Source organism: Fringilla coelebs (genome assembly GCF_963513975.1).
Source record: "Fringilla coelebs genome assembly, chromosome: 7".
Lineage (NCBI taxonomy): Eukaryota > Metazoa > Chordata > Aves > Passeriformes > Fringillidae > Fringilla > Fringilla coelebs.
In genome coordinates, this window is record NC_140035.1 from 2049467 (window position 1) to 2068195 (window position 18729).

General features: G+C 46.6%; 1 protein-coding gene across 2 annotated transcripts in view; it reads right to left on the minus strand.

Annotated features, from left to right (window-relative positions):
- Positions 1 to 2981, minus strand: part of EPC2 (enhancer of polycomb homolog 2) — a 35360-nt gene extending 32379 nt beyond the window's left edge. For both annotated transcript variants that reach the window (XM_084209007.1, XM_084209006.1), the window contains exon 1: positions 2581 to 2981. In XM_084209007.1, the coding sequence (XP_084065133.1) occupies positions 2581 to 2733 (153 nt within the window). In that variant the 5' untranslated portion in view covers positions 2734 to 2981. The remainder of the gene's footprint in view (positions 1 to 2580) is intronic.
- Positions 2982 to 18729: the final 15748 nt, after the last annotated feature.

An 18729-nucleotide genomic window follows, 5' to 3' on the forward strand; every position in this document is an offset into this window, starting at 1 on the left:
AGGAGCACGAGGTTCGCGGCTCTGAACAGCGCAGGAAGAACAGCGGCCACCCTGAGGCTGCAAACAACTTCCACTCGGGAAAGAGGCCGGGAGACACCCCAGAAATTGAGAGGGCAGAAATGAGTGTGCGGAGATTTCCTCTCCCTCCAGAAAGTCCCTTTCTAAATACATCAAATCAGTCACAGCAGTACTTGCTATGAATTAAAGCTGTTTAGGTATTTTTCAAATATTTAACTATTGCCACCCACAACAGCTGTTCCTAGAAGGGATTTCATATAATTTTTTTAAAAAGCATTAATGAAGAATTATCTGTGGTACACTGGGAGAAGGACAAGCCATGAATGAAACCATCACCACATGGCAATAATCTGAATAATCTAAGAATAGCAGTTTATAATCTTGCCTGGCTGATGCATCTCGCACTATGTTTATATATTGCTTCAGTCATTTCATTTTGAGACTATTACATAATATATCAAACAGAGCCACATGTCAGGGCTGAGAAAACAAACCTCACTCACACAGAAAAACAACTTTTTAGGACAACACTAAAGTATTTTTATTGAAGTATAAATCTAATCTTCTCAATCATTTAAGCAGCCTTATCATAAGCAGCTTGTTTGCTTGAACTCTTACAGCAATTTTCCATTAATAACTTTATTTTAAACATGATTTATCAAAATAACAGCAATTTTAAAGAATTAATTTCAATATTAAACGCGAACACAGCACTGCAAGACAGATTTTCGAGGCTCAGAAAACCAAATTAGTATCCAATATTCCTTCATTAGTACCCCAGTGTTGTTCCTTTTAACTACAATCCCAGCTTCTAGCAGCGTTACTCTTGGGGAATTCTTGAAGTTTTGAGCACAATGTATTATACACAGTAAATTAAAAAATGAAAGCCCACCATGATAAGACAGAGGACTCCTTTTAATACCAGCAGTCAGGTGAGAAAAAGCAACGAGGAAAGCGCGGAGCCTCCTTTGACAGCTGTAACCTCGGAAAAACCAATCCACAGGCACAGAGGTTTGGCTGAGGCGGAGACACGGATTCATTGAGGAAATTCTGGAGGGTGCATTTACTATCGGCTCTGCAAGTACAGACACATCAGGCGACAGCCTCTGTCTGAGCTTACACAAGTGCCAGGAGCAGAAAATAAACCTTACTCTTACAGAAAAATGTTTGAAGATCAGCAAGACAAAGCAGTACGTTCGGAGGACACCAGAGCTGCATGTGAGCATTTTCAAAGCTGTCCTGCTGCTCACCAAAACCCCCAGAAACTTATATTTACCTCAGCGCAAAAAAGCTTTTCCACCCTTTAACACTACCGGCAGAACACACATCGCACGTCCACGCTGGTTGATTTGGTAATAACATTAAAGCTCCAGCGCTTCACGCAACGCGTCCAGCTGACGCCTGTGCCATGCGATGCACACCGAGCAGCAGCACACACCAGCGGTGTTAAATAACTCCGAGCAGCACCGGGGGTGGCTGCAGGAACACGGACACTGTCCCACACCGGCAGCCAAAGCTGCTGTGCGTTGCTGTCCCTGCAGCACAATGTGCACAATCTATGTGTGTGTGTGTGTGTGCCGGGCTGCGCCCTCAGCCCCTCATGTGCACGAACGCAGGGACTGACAGCGGCCCAAACCGCGACACGGAGCTGCCGCCGGGCTCGGCGACCGCCGGCCGGAGGAGAGGGACAGCGCGTCCCGCTGTCCCCCGGAAAGGGAGAAGCTGGCCCGGACCCGCTCGTTCCCTGTGGAGTGGCACAGCGCAGCACCCAGCACTTGCACGCCGACACCACCTCCCCAGCCCGAGCGACTTGACAGCCACTCACTACATGGCTGGCAGGAGTAGTATCAGCTTTAGTCCACAACGCGCCGAGCACCCGAGCCGCTCCACCGGGCCGGCACCCTGAGCCCGCTGCAGCAGCGCGGCATGCCCAGCTGCTCCGGCATCCCGAGCACCCCGCACCGGCACAGCCCGAGCCCGCTCCGGCATCCCCGAGCCGCCGCTCCGGCAGCCCGCCTCCGATACTCCGCTCCGGCACCGCGCTCCGCCGCTCCGGCACGGCGAGCCGGCACACCGAGCCGCTCGGACATCCCGAGTGGGCTTCGGCACCCCGAGCTGACAACGCGAACTGACACCCCGAGCCGGCTCCGGCACGCCGCGCCGCACGCTCCACCGCTCTGACATCCCGAGCCGCTCCGGCAGCCGGAGCCTGTCCGGCAGCTCGCCCCGCTCCGCCGGGCCAGCGCCGCGCTCCGCCGCCCTGACACCGCGCTCCGCCGCTCCGACACCAAGCTCCGCTCCGCGCTGCCGCCGGCCTGTCCCACCGCCCTCACGCCGAGCCCCCCCCGCTCACCCGCGCCCGGGACGCGCAGCAGAAGATGGCGGACGGCGGCAGGGCCCGCTCGCGGCGCCGGACCGCGGCTTACGCTGCGCCGTTTGCGCAGCGCCCCGAGCGCCCCGCGGCGGAGCGAGCGTAGCGCGCTTGGTGAATACCGGCGGCCGGTTCCCCGTGCGGGGGGTAACTGTAAACAATGGTGCCCCCCCTGCGCCGCGCTCCCTTACCGATTCTTCCTCCTTCTCCATCCCCGTGGGCATCTGCGGCACGGCCCGGTTGATGGAGACGCAGTCGTTGAGGTCGGGCATGTCCTTGCCGCGGTAGATGGGCAGCGGTTTGGCGGCGTCTAGCGCCCGGGCGCGGAAGGAGAGTTTGCTCATTGTCTCCCCCTCACAATAACACCCCGGGGCCGGGCGGGCGGGGGGGGGGGGGGGGGGGGCCTTCAGTGCGGCCTCGCCGCCGCCTCCCAGCCGCTCCCGCGCCGCGCCCGCGCCACCATGGAGGGTCCCGGCGCCCCGGCGCAGCTCCCGGCGGGGCCGCCCGTAGCCCGCAGCGCACGCCCCGCAGCCCTAGATCCGCGCCGGGCTCGCTCGGTCCGCTCCCTGCGCCATGGCAAACATGGCGGACATTAACCACAGCCGCTCGGCCCTCCCGGCAGCCCGCGCGGCGGGAGCGGCGCTGCGCGCGCAGCCGAGGGCGGGAGGCTGAGGGAGCCTCAGGGAGCCTGAGGGGGGCGGCGAGACCGGGCGGGAGCGGAGCGCTCCGGGCGTCCCGAGCCAGCCCGCCGTGTCCCAGCCGGCTGCCCAAAGTGTCCCCGCAGTGTCCCCGCCGGCTGCCCACCGTGTCCCTGCTGTGTGCCCTCCCGGTGCCCACAGTGTCCCTATGACGCTCCAGCGGTGTGCGCACAGTGTGCCTACAGTGTCCCCGCAGTGCCTCCGCGGTGTCCCCGCGGTCCACCTGCCGTGTCCCCACGGTGTCGCCACAGTGTCCTCGCTGTCTCTTCACAGTGTCCCTGTTTTGTCCCCACAGTCTCTTGCCAATGTCTACCCACTATGGTCCCCGCAGTGTCCCGGCTGGGTCCCCACTGTCTCCTCACAGTGTCCCCATAAAGTCCCCGCCGTTTCCCCCACAGTGTCCCCACTGTGTCACACATTATCCCTGCCGTGTCCCCCCTGTATCCCCCACAGTGTCCCCACAGTGTCCCCACTGTTTCCCCTACAGCACCCACACCGTGTGTACACAATGTTCCTGTTGTGTCCTCACAGAATCCTCACAGAGTCCCCAAGGTCTCCCCACAGTGTCCCCACTCTCTGGACAAACCAGCGGGTTTCTCTCCTCAGGATGTTGGTCAATGCGGGCTTAAAGAGTTCCAGCCATGGAAACATCAGGAGGGTTGACACAAACCAACACTTCAGAAACAAACTTATGCCTGTGCAATTTTTATTTTCTTTTTTTTTCCCAGAGAATCACAGAATATTTAGGGTTGGAAGGGACCTCTGGAAACCATCCAGTGCAACCAGGGTCACCTGAAGCAGGTGGGTTTGGAATGACTCTGGAGACACCACACTCTCCCTGGGAACCTGTTCTCATCCTCTGCCACTCTCATGGAAAATTCTTCCTCATTCTGAGGTGAACTCCTCGTGTTTTAGTTTACTAAACTCCTTCATCACTCTTTCCATTAAAAACAATGTCCTGCAACTTGGAACTGAGTAACCCCAAATTCTCACCTGGACAGAGCCTCAGTCCTCTGCCCATCCAGAGCTTCCTTCATGAGTTGACAATAGTCTGTAAAACCCTTCATCAAAGACCCTTAGTACCTCAAATATCTCCTCACTTCCAATCAATTTTGACACCCTGGGACCAAGCAGCTGCTTCTCTCACCTCCACCTTAGAGCTCTCACAGGAGTTGTCAGTGTTGCCTTCTGCAATAAACTGAAACTCTTACTCAAAACTTCACTGTTTAGATCACTGTGCCAACTGTGCCTAATTTCCATTTTTTTTTTAAATTTGAAAAAAATAGGTTCACTTTCTGAATTGCCTTTTATTTTTAGTTAGCTGCTGTGTTTTTTATTTACATGGTTTTGTGTAGCAAATACAACTGCTGTTCGTGACAAACACATGATTTACAAAATGAAGAATAAAGAATTGTGTCAGCTAGAGAGAGAGAGAGAAGGAAGATGAAACAAGCACAGGAATACACAGGAGGGAAACAGAAGAAGCAGCAAGAACATTGTGTTCATCAGCCACAGACACGAATTAACTTGGGAGAGAGATCTGGAAATTATATTAACTACTGCTATGAAAACATCAGGTAAGTGTTCAGTCATGTGAGCAAATGAAGCTTTAAAAACATGAGAGAAGGAACAGAGAACAAAAGTGTGCTAGACTGCACTTATTTATAATTCCCTTAGAGTATTTTTATTTCGTAAGACAGGCAATTCTTGCCTTGGGCTAAATTTAACAGGTAAATATTGAAAATTTCTATGGTTTAGCTTAGAATTTATAATTCAGCACTGTTTTAGAAACAGCCAAACTTCCCAGACCCAAAATGGGTTTGGTGCCCCTGAAGCAATTGGGGATGAGCTGGCAGCAGAGGAGGGCTGGCATTTCAGGGGTGATTGTGACACGTCCTGCAGGAGCAGGATTTCCCACCTGGATGCCATCAGCTGGCAGTTCTGAGTGCAGGTGACATCCCTGGGACAGGAACAGGCAGCTCTTCCTCCAGCCCTTCCTCCAGCACTTAAAAGACACCATGACTTTCCTCCTCCTGCTTCTGCAAGGAACAGGCATTTTACACACTGCTGGAAGACTTTTCCCCCTTTCAGTCAGCCCAGCTGAACAATAGATAATAACAACCTTTTCCCTTTGTGTGCATGTTCTGCTCCTTTTCACTACTTAAATTAAAAAAAAAATACAAAAATGGAACATATTTACCCTCCAGGTGGCTCTTAGTCCTAAACTCATCCCATTATTTTATTTCTACAAGCAATGCAATTTTTTTTTTTTTTTAATTATGCCCTGTAGGGTACAGAAGGGGTTTTTTATGTAGTCAAAAAAGCCATTGCACAGAGCTAAACATGGGCAGAATAAAGTTTCAGCTTACATTAGTTTTGCTTTAAGCCAGAGCCATCCATCTTTTAAGCACATAATCTGATCTCTTCCTCCTGTAAAATATTATAAGTTTTCTGAAGAATTGTAGCTTTAAAAAAATTAGGAGCTGTAACTCACCTGTAGATAAAATAATTTACTTTTCAAGCACAAATCAAGGAAACAATGTCTCAAAGGAAATTTATTTGTTCACTAGCTGAATTCTGACTCATCTTCATAGAGATAATGGAATTGAATATGCACATTTGAACACTGGACTGACCAAAAATCCTCAAATTTTATTTAAACATATATATCAGTGGAAATGTCAGAGCTGTATAGGCTCGGGGGCTTTATCACATCCTTGCTTTTGGTTCTGCTTCTCCATAGTGACATTTAACACAAGGAATCCTTGTTCTCACCGTAGCTGCCCAAAGCCTGGGATGTTTCTGCAGATTTTTGCAGCTTTATCCTGTTTATTTGTTGGTTGGAGGTTTTTTTCCCTAATACTTAGTATCTCTCTGCATTAATCTTTTCCTAGCAGAAGCATCACTTTTGGGTGATTATCTCTGTGTATATTATTACAACATGATCCAGCAGGAGCATGTACTACTTCTTTACTCTGTGTTTTACCTTCTAAGTACAAAAGGTATTAAAAAAAATTAAAAGCTCAAAGAGTGCAGAAACAGAGATTCCAGAATTGACAATGGCCCCTGCCAAGGCATGGTGCTGGGTGTCCAAATCCTCCATTCAAGGTGTTAAAAGAGAACTGGAATTTTTAGGGTGCTGCTGACCTGGCTGTAAATACACACAAATAATCAGGATATGAAGTGTACAAAGAATCATCTCCTGCAATGTGCCAGGCACAGGCTCAGAAGGTGCAAGCAGGAAAGCCATGCTGACAATCCACATCACCAAATATTTGTAAATCCCAGATTCCAGCTCTTTACAGAGGGGTTTGATCTCATGTTTAAGCAAATCCTCACTCGAAGGAAGCCTGAAATTATCCAGGAGCTGGCTTAGTAACTCCTGCACAAGGGAAAGTGCTGAGCTTTCCAGGAGATCCATGAATGGACGAGGGGAGTCTTTTTAAAGGTTATGAAGTCCTTCTTTCTCCCTGTGTCTGAGAACTCTGATTGAAGTGAAAGGAACCTCTGTCCTATTCATTTCAAAGGGGGTTTTGTCAGGAAAAAAGAACTTGATCAAAGTAGCCAGCAAGCATGCTTAGTGCCTAATGCTCAGAGTTAATGTATCATTCCCTACCATTTCTATTTGCAATTACTCCAAGGGTTTAGGGAAGTGGCAGCCTGTGCATTTTCCCCTCGAAGGTCACCCAAACCTATCAGCCAAACCCTGAAATCCAGTATAGAATAGCTTCCTGGGAGATTTAAAGCTCTGAATGAAAATTATAAAAGTTGAAAATGGAGTTAAAATCTCAAGCCCAGCGCCAAATAAAATGAAATGAAAGGGCAGCTATGAAAATAGCAGATTCCCCAAATTACAGCAGGAAGGGACAATGATGAAAAGCAGCAGGAAGCTCCTGATTTGAGAGATTTATATCAAAACTATTTGTGTCAAGAAATAGGTTTAAAATGAAAGAGAATTGTGCTTTGTGTGTGGAGGTTACCACAGGCATCGGGAGCTCTTTAAAGGAACCTGCTGCAGCTGTTTCCTGTGGTATAAAATCTTAGATTCTGACTCAAAAGATAAATCTACTCTTGACTGGGCTCTTTTACAGCCCAATTCAACAAGTGAGTTAGCAATAATGCAGATATGAAACCAGGGGAATTTGGGTTGGAATTCTCAAGTAAAACCATCGGGCACCTGCAGGAGTGCAGCTCAAACCCCCAGAAATCTGGGGTTTTACCACCAGGAAAAAGGTAACTTAACAAAGCAGAGACCAGTGAAGAAAATAATGATTATGACTGGAACTAGGAAAGTATTGTTAAAATCAGTACCTAATAAGGATGGTATTTATGCCCTTTAACTTTGGGAAATAAGAGTAGAGAGATTTACTCAATTGTTACTTAGAAAAACATAGCACAGAAAAATCATGAAAATCAAGTTTACAAATGTATGCAAATTTATCCCAAAATCTCACACCTCAGAAGGCAAACACAAGATAATTCTTTAATTTTTTTTTTTTTTAAATCAGTGCATTTTGAGGAGCTGGGAGCTCCCCAGCTTGTATCAAAAAATTACAGCAACCCCCATCCTGCAACTTAAAATATCAATAAAGTAAGACTCATGGAGCATTGAAAACTGTTTTTAATTTTATTCAGTTTTCAGAAGCCAGAGTGAAGGACTTGCCATAAAGGGGACTCTGGAAAACTGTCCCAGAAGTAAGAGATGCTCCCTTCTCAGAGCTCTGCTGGATTTCAGCAAAAGGGTAGGAGTGGGGCTGCTTTCTAAAAATTAATTTTCAGGCAACTGGAAAATCATAAAACCCCAGAATCCCAGAATGGTTGGAAGGGACCTTAAAGATCATCTCATTCCATGAGCTAGAACATCTTCCACTAGATAAAATCAAGAAATTAGGAAATACACCAAGTGTACCTTTCATAAAAATAAAACCCATCTAAAACTCACCTACAAAACCCCAACAAACCCCCTTGACAATTGCTGTCTTCTGGATTAATGGCCTGGATTTAAAAATTTTTCTTTCTGATTCACAATGGCAACATTTTTCCTGCCCACCTTGCTCTGAGGTTGATGTCACTGCTTTGTGCTGATCTGGAGTGCCAGCACCCATGGGTTGGGAATGTTTAATGATCCGTGCAGAGAAAATCCTAAAATTCTCCCCAGCTGGGGTAGAACCATGGTGAGAACCATTTCCTGCTCTGCAGGAAAAACCCAAGTCTCACTCCTGGAAACAATTCCCTGTCCCAAATTGCTGGTGCCAATTGGAGTCAGGGGACGTTTCCCTCAAAAGGAAGATTTTACTTTTATCTGACTGGGATGCAAATCAGAGGGAAGCTTCTTGTCACTTGTGTGGGATCAGGGTCACCTGTGCTCTGTACTTCCCCCATTTTCCTGAAAAATGGGGCTGAAAGCCTCCATGGCAAAACCAGAATCCCTCACGCTGTTGCTGTGCATCAGGAAACACAAATATTTGCAGGGCTGCGAGAGTCAAAAGGAAAATGAAAGTGTTTTGTGCAGTGAGGAGTGGAGGCAATGTTTGCTGTGCTCTGTGCACACATTTGTAATAACAAAAGGAAGTTTGGAGCTGTCCTAGGGAGTTATGCAATCAGCATGCAGATTTAAAGATGTATTCAAGCTTCACTTTGCTGTACTTCCTTGTCAAAGATTTTTTTAAGAAAATAGCATTAAAAAGCACTTTTAGTGTGCAGACAGCAGTCACAGCAAAGCTGAGGCAGCATTCCCCATTCCATTTGCCATGCACCCCCATTCAGTGAGATCTGCTGCTCCAGGTGCAGCCAGGTCTTCATAAACACACAAATGCTCTGAGAGCTGCTCCAGGAGAGTCTCACAGCAGCTCCTGCTTCCTCAGGAGCACTGGGAGCCCTGCTCAGCTCAGGAATTCCTTCTCAAATAAAGGCTAAAGGCTCCCTGGAAAGAGGGGACAGCTTTCCCCTTGGCACATCCAGCTACTTCACTCTTGTGCATTTGGTAAAAAAACTCAGTGGAAGGGGGAGCAGTGAGTTTATTTTGGAAGCTGGAGAAGGACTTTGGATGAAGGCCTGGAGTGACAGGTCACAGGGAATGGCTTCCCACTGCCAGAGGGCAGGGATGGGGGGATATGGGAAGGAATTGTTCCCTGTGAGGGTGGGGAGGGCCTGGCACAGGGTGCCCAGAGAAGCTGTGGCTGCTGTGGCTGCCCCTGGATCCCTGGAATTGTGTGTTCCTTGTGTCCCAGACAAGAGCATGGGAGCAAGACCTGCTCATAAAATTCCTCTGAACTTCACCAAGAAAAAAAGGAGGAAAAGAGGGAAAAGTGGGAACTGAGTTGTGGCCACAGGGTAGAGCAGGCAGGGCAAGAGGGCACTGGTGAAAATGAGGGAATGGAGATTCCTTTAAATCAGTTCTGACATGTGAGCCTTGGAAGCTTGAAAATGAAAATCATGGGGTACTCAAGGTAGTGACAGGATGAGAGGACAAAATTTTAGCTGTGCCAGGTGAGGTTTAGCTGGACATGAGGAGGAATTTCTTCACAAGAAGGGTGATTGGACAGTGGAAGGGGCTGCCCAGGGAGGTTTGGAGTCCCCATCCCTGGAGGTGTTAAGGAATGACTGAATGTGCCAGTTGACAAGGTGGTGATCAGTCATAGGTTGGACTCAATGATCTCAGAGGTCTTTTCCAATCAAATTGATGGTGTGATTCTGGAATACTTGTGGAATATTTGTGGCTCTCAGGACACTGCAAACACCCAGCTTCCAGAAGGCAGGTCCTTGGCAAGAGGCAGGATTTATGGGACAGCCAACACAGAGAAGAGCAGGAGCAGCTGAAACTTCAAAGAGATCTGAAGAGGTGCCCAAAGCATATGGGACCATCTCTGTGGAACCTGCAGAGACTTCTCAGAGGAAAATCGGGGGATGTCACAGGCGTGATGGGAATTTCTAACCCTGAAATCCTAAAAAATCCTATGAGATTACAAAAAAAGACATTGTTGCTCCTGGCTACTCCAAGTATAGGAAAAAAATCTTCCAAGACAAAAGAATGGCTGGGTTTGGCAATGTTTCTGCAGGTACCTGAGTTGTGTCACTAATTAATCATTCTTGGAAACAAAGGAGAAATAAAGGAGTGGAAAAGAATGCCATTATATAATAGGAAAATTGCATCAGAGTTCCATTCTTCAATTGAAAAAAAAAGCCAGCTCAATAGGTAGGTTTTCAAGGATCCCAAATTAATCCATTCCCTTTTCCCCCAAGTATTTGGTGGTTGGTTGTTAATTAATTTCTTTGCGTAATTCTCTGGATTTTAAACACACAGGTACTTTGTGAGCTTTTCCTGCAGTCACAGGTTAATCCTTTTGAGGAAAATGATCCATAAAGCTGCGAGGAGCTGTAATCCCAACCTGTCTGCATTATCCAAACTCCACTTGTAAGGGACCAAGCAAACAGTGACCTCACATCACCTGGGACACGTTAAAATATTCCAGCTTGGGAAGTTGTGGTTCCATGCCCAGCTTTCCTTTCCTGCTGGCACCTCTTTAATAACAGGTTGTGTTCTGCTCCATTAGCAGCTGGAGAGGGAGCAGGCCCTGCCCGTGACAGGAGAACCACAACAAGGTCTTGGCACAGCGTGGAGTTGTGAATTTCCTGAGGAGCAGCTCTCAGGGCTCAGTTCCTGTGGGAGAGGCTTGGTGGTGTTTGAGCAGCACCTCTGGAACTTTTCCTTCTCCCCAGCTGGGGGTGGGAGGGGAGCCCTTGGCTGCTGCCCCATCAGGGTTGGATGATCCCTTTTCCCATGGATCCTGCTGTGGTCTGGCTGCAATTTGCCAAATTATAACTTGCCAATCTCTTTTCCACGTTTGGCCTATTCCCATGGACACATCATCATTCAGAGCATGCTTGGAATATATGAAATTCCTTTTGTCCCTCTTTTAGCCATACCTGTAACGTGTCAGTGCTTCCGGGGCTCATTTCACTGGGATGTTCCTGCACGAGGCAGGGAGGAGCTGGAGCTGTGGTTGCATCCAACCAAACCCTGTTTCCATCTGCCATGAGATTGATAACCTGTAATTTGTTATAACCATCCCCACCTCAGTTCCTGCTCTGCCTTTCAATATAACTACACAGCTTTTTTTTTCTAACTATTTTTGGAAACAGTTTTATTTATGTTGTCTATTTTGTGTTTAGATTTGAAATTATAATTTCAGTAAATTCCTCTTCTCCTCATTCAGGGAAAAATGGCCCTGTTAACGTAAAGGGCCATATGGTGTCAGTTTAAAAGATTCAGTGCAAATTTGATATTGGCATAGGAGTCATGCAATGTAAAAAATCTTTGGGAAAGGTCAAGTTGGTGTCAGCAGTGGCAGAGCAGAGGCTGTGGTGACACTGAGCCCTGTGGGTGGTGGTGGCATCACTACATCCAGGGGGAGTTTGCTACTCCAAAGCTTCCCAAAAGCCGATATTTAAAATTAATTTATAAATAGACTTTAGAAAACAAATTTAATTTCATGTATATCCAGCAACCCCCTTAGATCTGTTTGCTGACAACATAAATTCATCTTTTAACTCAGAATTAACAGAATTTTTCATTCTCTAGTTTTGCTTTGACAAGTTTGCAATATAAATCTTATCTATATAAATCTTATGTGCAAACTTTCCTGAATGTATTTTAAAAGTATCTTATTTAAGCAAGTGCTTAATTTGAGCATGACATGTGATTTGCCAAACAAACTTATGACTAAGGCAACACAGAGTGAGTTCAGTAGGACCAAAATTTGCTCCAGAGTGATTCATCAATGAGTAAGAGTGATGCTATCTGGAGTTTTAATCTAAGCACAGATTTGAATAATGACCTGAATTTTTTGGAAGAGCAGCTAGCTAAGCAAGAAAAGGGGGGGAAAAAAAAATCTGTAAAGAATTCTGGGCTTGATATCACCACCTATTTTCAGCTGTATGAGTCAGTGAGCCATCACATGGATTTGCACAGAAATATCAAAGCAAATCCCACTTCAAACCCACACCACTTCCCAATATATCCCCTCACTCATCGATCCCAGCAAAGCAGGGAACGTCTGTTTGTCTGAAATAAAAGAGAGCAGGGCTCCAGGAACAATGAACTTTCTTAAAACAAAGCCTTTAATTTTCTGTGAAACTCCTGCCCAGGCTGATTTACCAAGAAGAAACAGGCAGTCCAAAAGTGCCACTTGCTGAGCTCAATCAGCGGAGCCTTTCCGACGTGTGCAGAGACCCAGGGAGGGAAATTGTTTTGCAAAATTGCAAAAAAAATTGTCTAAACTGACAGAGATGGCAATGTGTGCAAATATTCTTTAATAACAATGATTGAGAGAGCTGCAGCTGCCATGCAGGACGTGAAATCTGACACATTTCTTCAATATTAGGAGCTTATTGGGATATAAATGTGAGCTGCCTCTGGATCCAGGGGAGGAACATCATTTGCAGTGGTTCTTATTGAGAGACATGAAGGCAATTACTTGCTCAAAGAAAACATAACTCAGTCTGTTACAGAAGAGTCCTGCTAAGTCCCATCCTAGCAGAAGATGAAGCTTTGACAGACTTTCTTTTTTTTTCCAGAACATTCTGCAATGTTTTGCAAGTTGCTGCCAGATGTGAGGTTCTCTGGAAATTAAAAGAGGGATTTAGGCAAGATTTTAATGTGATATTCAGAACTGCAACATTTGCATGCCAGAAGATGAGAAAACCAGATAGTTCTGTGCTTTTGTTTCTTTTATTGACCAGAAAATCCTCTGTGGGTTTGTAAATCCTACCACCTTAGGACAACCTACTCGTCTCCAATAGTTTATAATACCCTATAGCTGAAGATTATTAGGATCACCCACTATAAAGAGGATTTAGCTGTGAATTAACAAGCAAACAAAGAGGAGAAATGGAAAATGACATTGGGTCATCTCATTGGCAAGGTAGGGATCAGCCACAGGTTGGACTCAGCCTTGGAGATCTTCTCCAGCCTCAGTGATCCTGGGATTCTGTGATTCTTCCTTGCACAAGTGGAGTGTGATCTTTGCTGGGAGTTCCTCACTTCCAGATGGACCAGAACGGGTGTTTGTGAGATGTTCAAACACAGTTGGGAGAAATTCCTACTTTAGGGGAAGCAGTGCAGGAAAGCTCCTGTTGGGAAAGTGCTGGATGGCAGAGTGGGACCTTAAATCCCATCCCAGTCCCATCCCTGCCATGGGGACATCTTCCACTATCCCAGGTGGCTCCAAGCCCCCTCCAGCCTGGCCTGGAACGCTTCCAGGGATCCAGGGCAGCCACGGCTTCTCTAAGCCTTGGATCAGGGTGGTGTGGAAAAGATGCTTTCAGAGCAAAAAGAGACTCAAAGCCCTCAAGAGATGGGAAATGTGAGGAAATGGATGTGCTGTGTTATTCCAGCCCCCACAGGTTGTTCAGGAAGCAGCTGGAGCTGCTGTTTGGAGCTCTGCCTGCAAATCCATTTCTCTGACCTCCACGGCAGAGTCCCACCCTCAGTGAGGGGCCCATTCCTGCAGGAGCTGGCAGGGTTCTCACCTGGAATGGCACGGGGAAGTCAATCCCCCTCCAGCCATTCCTCCATCAGGACACAAACCTTATGTGTCTTCTCGTACAGCAACATTAATTTTACTTTCCTTCCTATTTTATCAATATTTTTTATTCTGGAATCCCATGTCTCATACTAATTCTAGTTCTTAATATAAACATTGTGAAAAGAAAATCAAATCTGATTGACTGGGAACAACCAACAGACATCTACACACTTCAGAGGATTCCAACGGGAGCACAAGCTCCAAGTATGGCTCAGATGATCTAAAGGCCTTTAGGAGAGAATCAGGCACGTCCTGCTGAGACTACTGAGAGGTGAACTGCTGCTCTCAAAGACCAGGGGCAACAAATCCCCCCCTGTGGCTGCCCAAATGAGCAATGATTGCAGGAACAATCACAGGGAGAGGAGAGGGGAGAGAGGAGAGTGCCTGGCCTGCTCTGAAGGAACGAAGGCTGGAGAGGGAAGGTTGCTGGCTGGAGAGGGAGAACTGATCACACATCCAAAGGGAGAGGCTGAACAACCCTCAGAGCAGATGAAAACCAACACTGAGGTTGGAAATCAGGAGACAAGTGCTGCTGTGGAGTGATATCCCAATCAGAACAACAGGAGGAAAAACTCAAATATGCTCTGATGGAGCTTAAAAACTTCCAAGGATTATTCAATGCTCTGCTGAGGCTTCCCCACAGGCAGAGCCTTTGCAGCACTATTTTGGGGCTGGAATTTTTGGGTTTAAGTAAAACATTTTAGCCTCAGTGATGCAGAAAACAAACAAAGTCTCCTCCTGGCACCAGGAGCCAGAGCTGTGGAGCAATTGGGAAAAGCAGAGCAGCGAGATTGAAGGGAGAAATAAATTTCCAAATGTCTTTGGAAGGCTTTGTGGAATGGCAATCCAATTTTCACGGAGCATTTAAGCCCTGACCCAGACGTGTGAGCAGGGAACTGTGGCAAGAGTCCTCGCCAGGGTGGGTGGGAGCAGGGTAAATTTAGCTGGGTTTGTTTGGAGATCAGACTGTGCTTCTCACACTGCTGAGGAGATGCTCTAGAAAAGCTTCCAAACACCCCCGTGTTTCTGAACTCTCCCAGAAGTTGAATAGGTGCAATTGTCTGCAGGGCTGAAGGAAGAGTGCTCTCAGATTTCAAACAAAAAAGAGAGGGTGCAACTGGAGTTAAAAGCAGCAATTTCTGAGACAAGAAAGCTTTCAGTTCCTGGTTATTTACCTGATATGATGGGTCTTGATGCCCTTCTGCAGCACCACCAGCAGCTGATTGAAAACAACCTTGCCCTTTAACTTTCCTTTTTCTCAGAAGCAGAAACTTTGAGCCACTTTACTCTTTCTTTGGTTCCAGAAACAAGTAGGAGGGAACATGAACTTCTGGTCAGCTGTGCATTACCAGGGCTTGGTTTTATTGAAGAAAGAAGTAGAAATAAACTTCTTTGAGGATCAAAAGTTAGAAATTAGGAGGTCTCAAGCTGAGGGAAAATTTTAAGGAGTCTTATTTCATCTTTTAAGGATCATTAAAAAACCCCATGAACCACTCCCTGGACCTGATAACTAAGGGCCATGTAATTAGTTACAGCTCTGTAACCCGTCATTAACCACATTTGGGAAGACACTGAATTTGTTCATTCAGATCAGCTGAATGGTGCCCAAAAGCTGCACTCAGGGAGCCTCTCCCTGATGTCTGGGAGGAAGGGATAACCCAGCTTTCCTGTCAGTGGGAACAGGTGGGGCTGAAGGAAGGGAGCACCAAACCCATCTTTTCTTTTCCCCCTTTCCCAGCTGGGAATGGTCCCTGCTTGGCCAGGCCCAGCTCACACTGAGGAGTCTCCTGAGGAGGCTCTGCCCAGCTCCTGGAACAGGGACATTTGCTCTTCTGAAAACACTTAACATCTCTGAGATGTTCATCTCCTAAAAGTTTTAAGATCCAAATCAATAACCTATTCCACTTTCATTCAGTAAATAATTGTGCTCATTTTGCTGCAGGTCCAATGATCCTCAGGACACACTTCACTCACTCTTGCTGTTTAATCCATGATTTTATGAGACACTGAAGTCACGCTTATCAGGCAGTTAATAAGAGGATCCCTGTCAATAGCTAATGTCAACATCTTCCTCTGGAAACTAATTAATGGAAGTGCAGCATTCCCATCCTTTGGAATGTGGCTCAGTTCAAAGCTCTGGCTGACAAAGAACAAGAAATCATTACAAAATATGCAGAGGTGCTTTGGGCTCTGTTAGGAAACGTCCTTTGTCCTTTGGATATTTAGGAATTGCTTAATATTAAATTATCTTTTAACAACTGAAACTCTTTCAGCCTCAGGGCTGGAAGGTGTTTTCAATCTCCCACAGTGTTCCACAGAGCTTGGCCTTAAATGTACAGAGAGGTTTTCACAAGGCTGAGGCGCTGACCAGGTGATGGGAACACAGCTCCCACTGTCCCAGGCTGCTCCAAGCCCCATCCAGCCTGGCCTGGGCACTGCCAGGGATCCAGGGCCTGCCCACCCTGCCAGGCAGGAATTCCCAATTCCCAATATCCCACCCATCCCTGCCATGCCTCAGTTTGAAGCCATTCCCTGCTGGTGTGACATGCAGGATGCAGTGCAGGCACAGCACACGCAGCTCACTGCGGGCCACAGCCGTGATAACATCTTGTTGTACACATTCCGTAATTAATTTTAATTTACTTAATTAAGAATTGAGTCTTTGGGGAAGGAAGATGAAAAAGTTCCTTCATAAACTGACAATAGGCAATTGTTCCCAGCTTCTTATCCTGGAGGCAGGGGGGATAATGGGAGCTATAGAAATCCTTGGACAGATTGATGATATGGATGTGATAGGAATCCCCCAGCGCTGGCACAGTGATGGCACCTCCTCACTCTTCCCTCACCATTCCCCCTCTTCCCCAGGAATTCAGCTCGGCTTCCACGTACAGAAAAATTAAAATTTCTCAGCAAAAGCTGATTTTCATTTGAAGACTCACAGCTTGGGATGTTACTGAAGTGGGCATGGATTTAACCCTTGCCAGAAAAATCAACCAAGCATTAAATCAGAGGATGACAGAAACTGAGGAAATGATAATAAAATTTGAATGTGGAAATTCCCAATACTTTTCACCAGCATCCATAAAAATAAAATGATACAAAAGAAATCTGACAGATGTAGCATCATATGGAGTTGCTTAATGGCAACGCTCAGCCTTGCAAAAAAAGATTTACAGCCACAGCCACTACTAAAAGTTGACATTTGCATTGAATAATTCATCATTTGCTGCTTGCTGGGCTTTGTTGCCTTTCTTTTATTCCTCTGTGATATCGGCTCTGCTCTCAGCAAGCCAATCAGTTCCAGCAGATGCAGATATTTTGTTGTTACTCCCAAAGCCTGACTCTCTTTTTAGCTAAACCTGACTTAAATCTGCCCTGGCGAGGACTCCTTGCCTGTCACAGATTTGATTTGCACCATTACCGGGCTTCAGCCTAATTCCCCCACAAGCATTCCAAGTATTTTAACAAGGATCACATGTGCCCTGGATGTGTTTCCATGCCTCACAATAGGACAGACTCCTTCCACCTCACCCTTTGGATGGATGCAGCTGAGGACACTCCTGAGCCGAGGATAAAAGGTGTTGGGAGCCACACCTGGACCCCACATCTGGACAGAAACTGAGCAAGGTGGCTGCAAAACCAGGACTTTATGGGCAATTCTGTGTAAGTCATTGTCCCCTTGCTGGTTTTAGGGTGGCAAAAACCACATTTGTACTTCTCCAAAATTTTAAAATGTATTTTTAAAAATAATATTGTATTTATTGATTTATTGTCTAACACTTTGCTACCTATTTTTTATTGTTGTCATAAGCAAGTTGTAAATGACAAAGGTTTATTCCTTCCCAACACCCCATTTGTCATCTCCTGTTTGTTCTTTTGGTTCATGAAACTCTTAAGGCCAAGTCTGGGAACTACAGATTCTCCTTTTGATCCCAATTAAACAAATGAGGGAAAGGGAAAGGGAAGGAAAGGGAAGGAAAGGGAAGGAAAGGGAAGGAAAGGAAAGGAAAAGTTTTATTCAGGTGCAGCTCTCCCCTTTTTCTTTGGAAGCAGAGAGTTCAATCCCGTGACTAAGAATAGATAATGATAATCCCCAAAACGTTTTTATGACTTTTTCTCTCTATAGAGAAAAATCATTGAGAGAAGCAGAACTTATTTTCCTGGAAGTGAAAATGAGCTGTATTTCTGCTGGGAGTTCAGAATTGCATCTCCTTCAAAAAGGCCTCAAATGATTGTGGTTTGATGAGACAGAAACTTCTGAAGTGGGATGAAGAGAATGTCTGTTCAGAATCCTGCTCGGAGCCTGGAAAGTTGGTTCCTCCCAGCACAGACCCTGCAGCCCCCCTGTCACCTGCTGTGGGTCCAAGTGAAGCAGAAACCAGCTGGGCAGAAATTCTGTGGTTTTGTGACCCAAGGAATTGACTCCTCCTATGTTTAGGGAATTATCAGTGATGGACTTTCCACTTACCTGCACCACGGACGCGGGTGTGGCTGGAAAAGCCTTTGCTGTCCATCCCATTTGTACCTGGTTCACCACCCACAGCTCAGCCCAGCATCACTCACTGGGATCAATTCCTGCCTGGAATTCTGGAACTCCTCACCCTGTGCCAGCCTGTGCCAGTGCTTCCCTGGGATTTCACCCAGGAATTCCTGAGGATGCTCCTGCTCTTCCTTCCCTGCCCGCTCCATCCAGTGTCAGTCAAAACCCTTCCCACTTCCCAGATCTTTCCCAAAGCAGGAATTTCCAGACAGTACTGCTCTAAAGAGAAGTTTTTTTCCAGTTGCAAATCCTACCCCTTATCTCCCTTTGGGATAACACTCAATTACAAACCAACCCTTATCTCACAGCAGGTAAAAATGTGGGACATGGAATCTCTCCAGGATCTTCTTTCACAGGGGGGATTCCAAATCAAATCTTGGATTTTTTAATTATTATTTTAACAGAACAACAAAAAATTGCTTTGAAGCCTTCACAGCCAAGACCTGGCAGAGGGAAATGAGGGCTCTGAGCTCCCGGTGCCGAGCTTGATACAACACAGAGTGTCACCATTCCAGG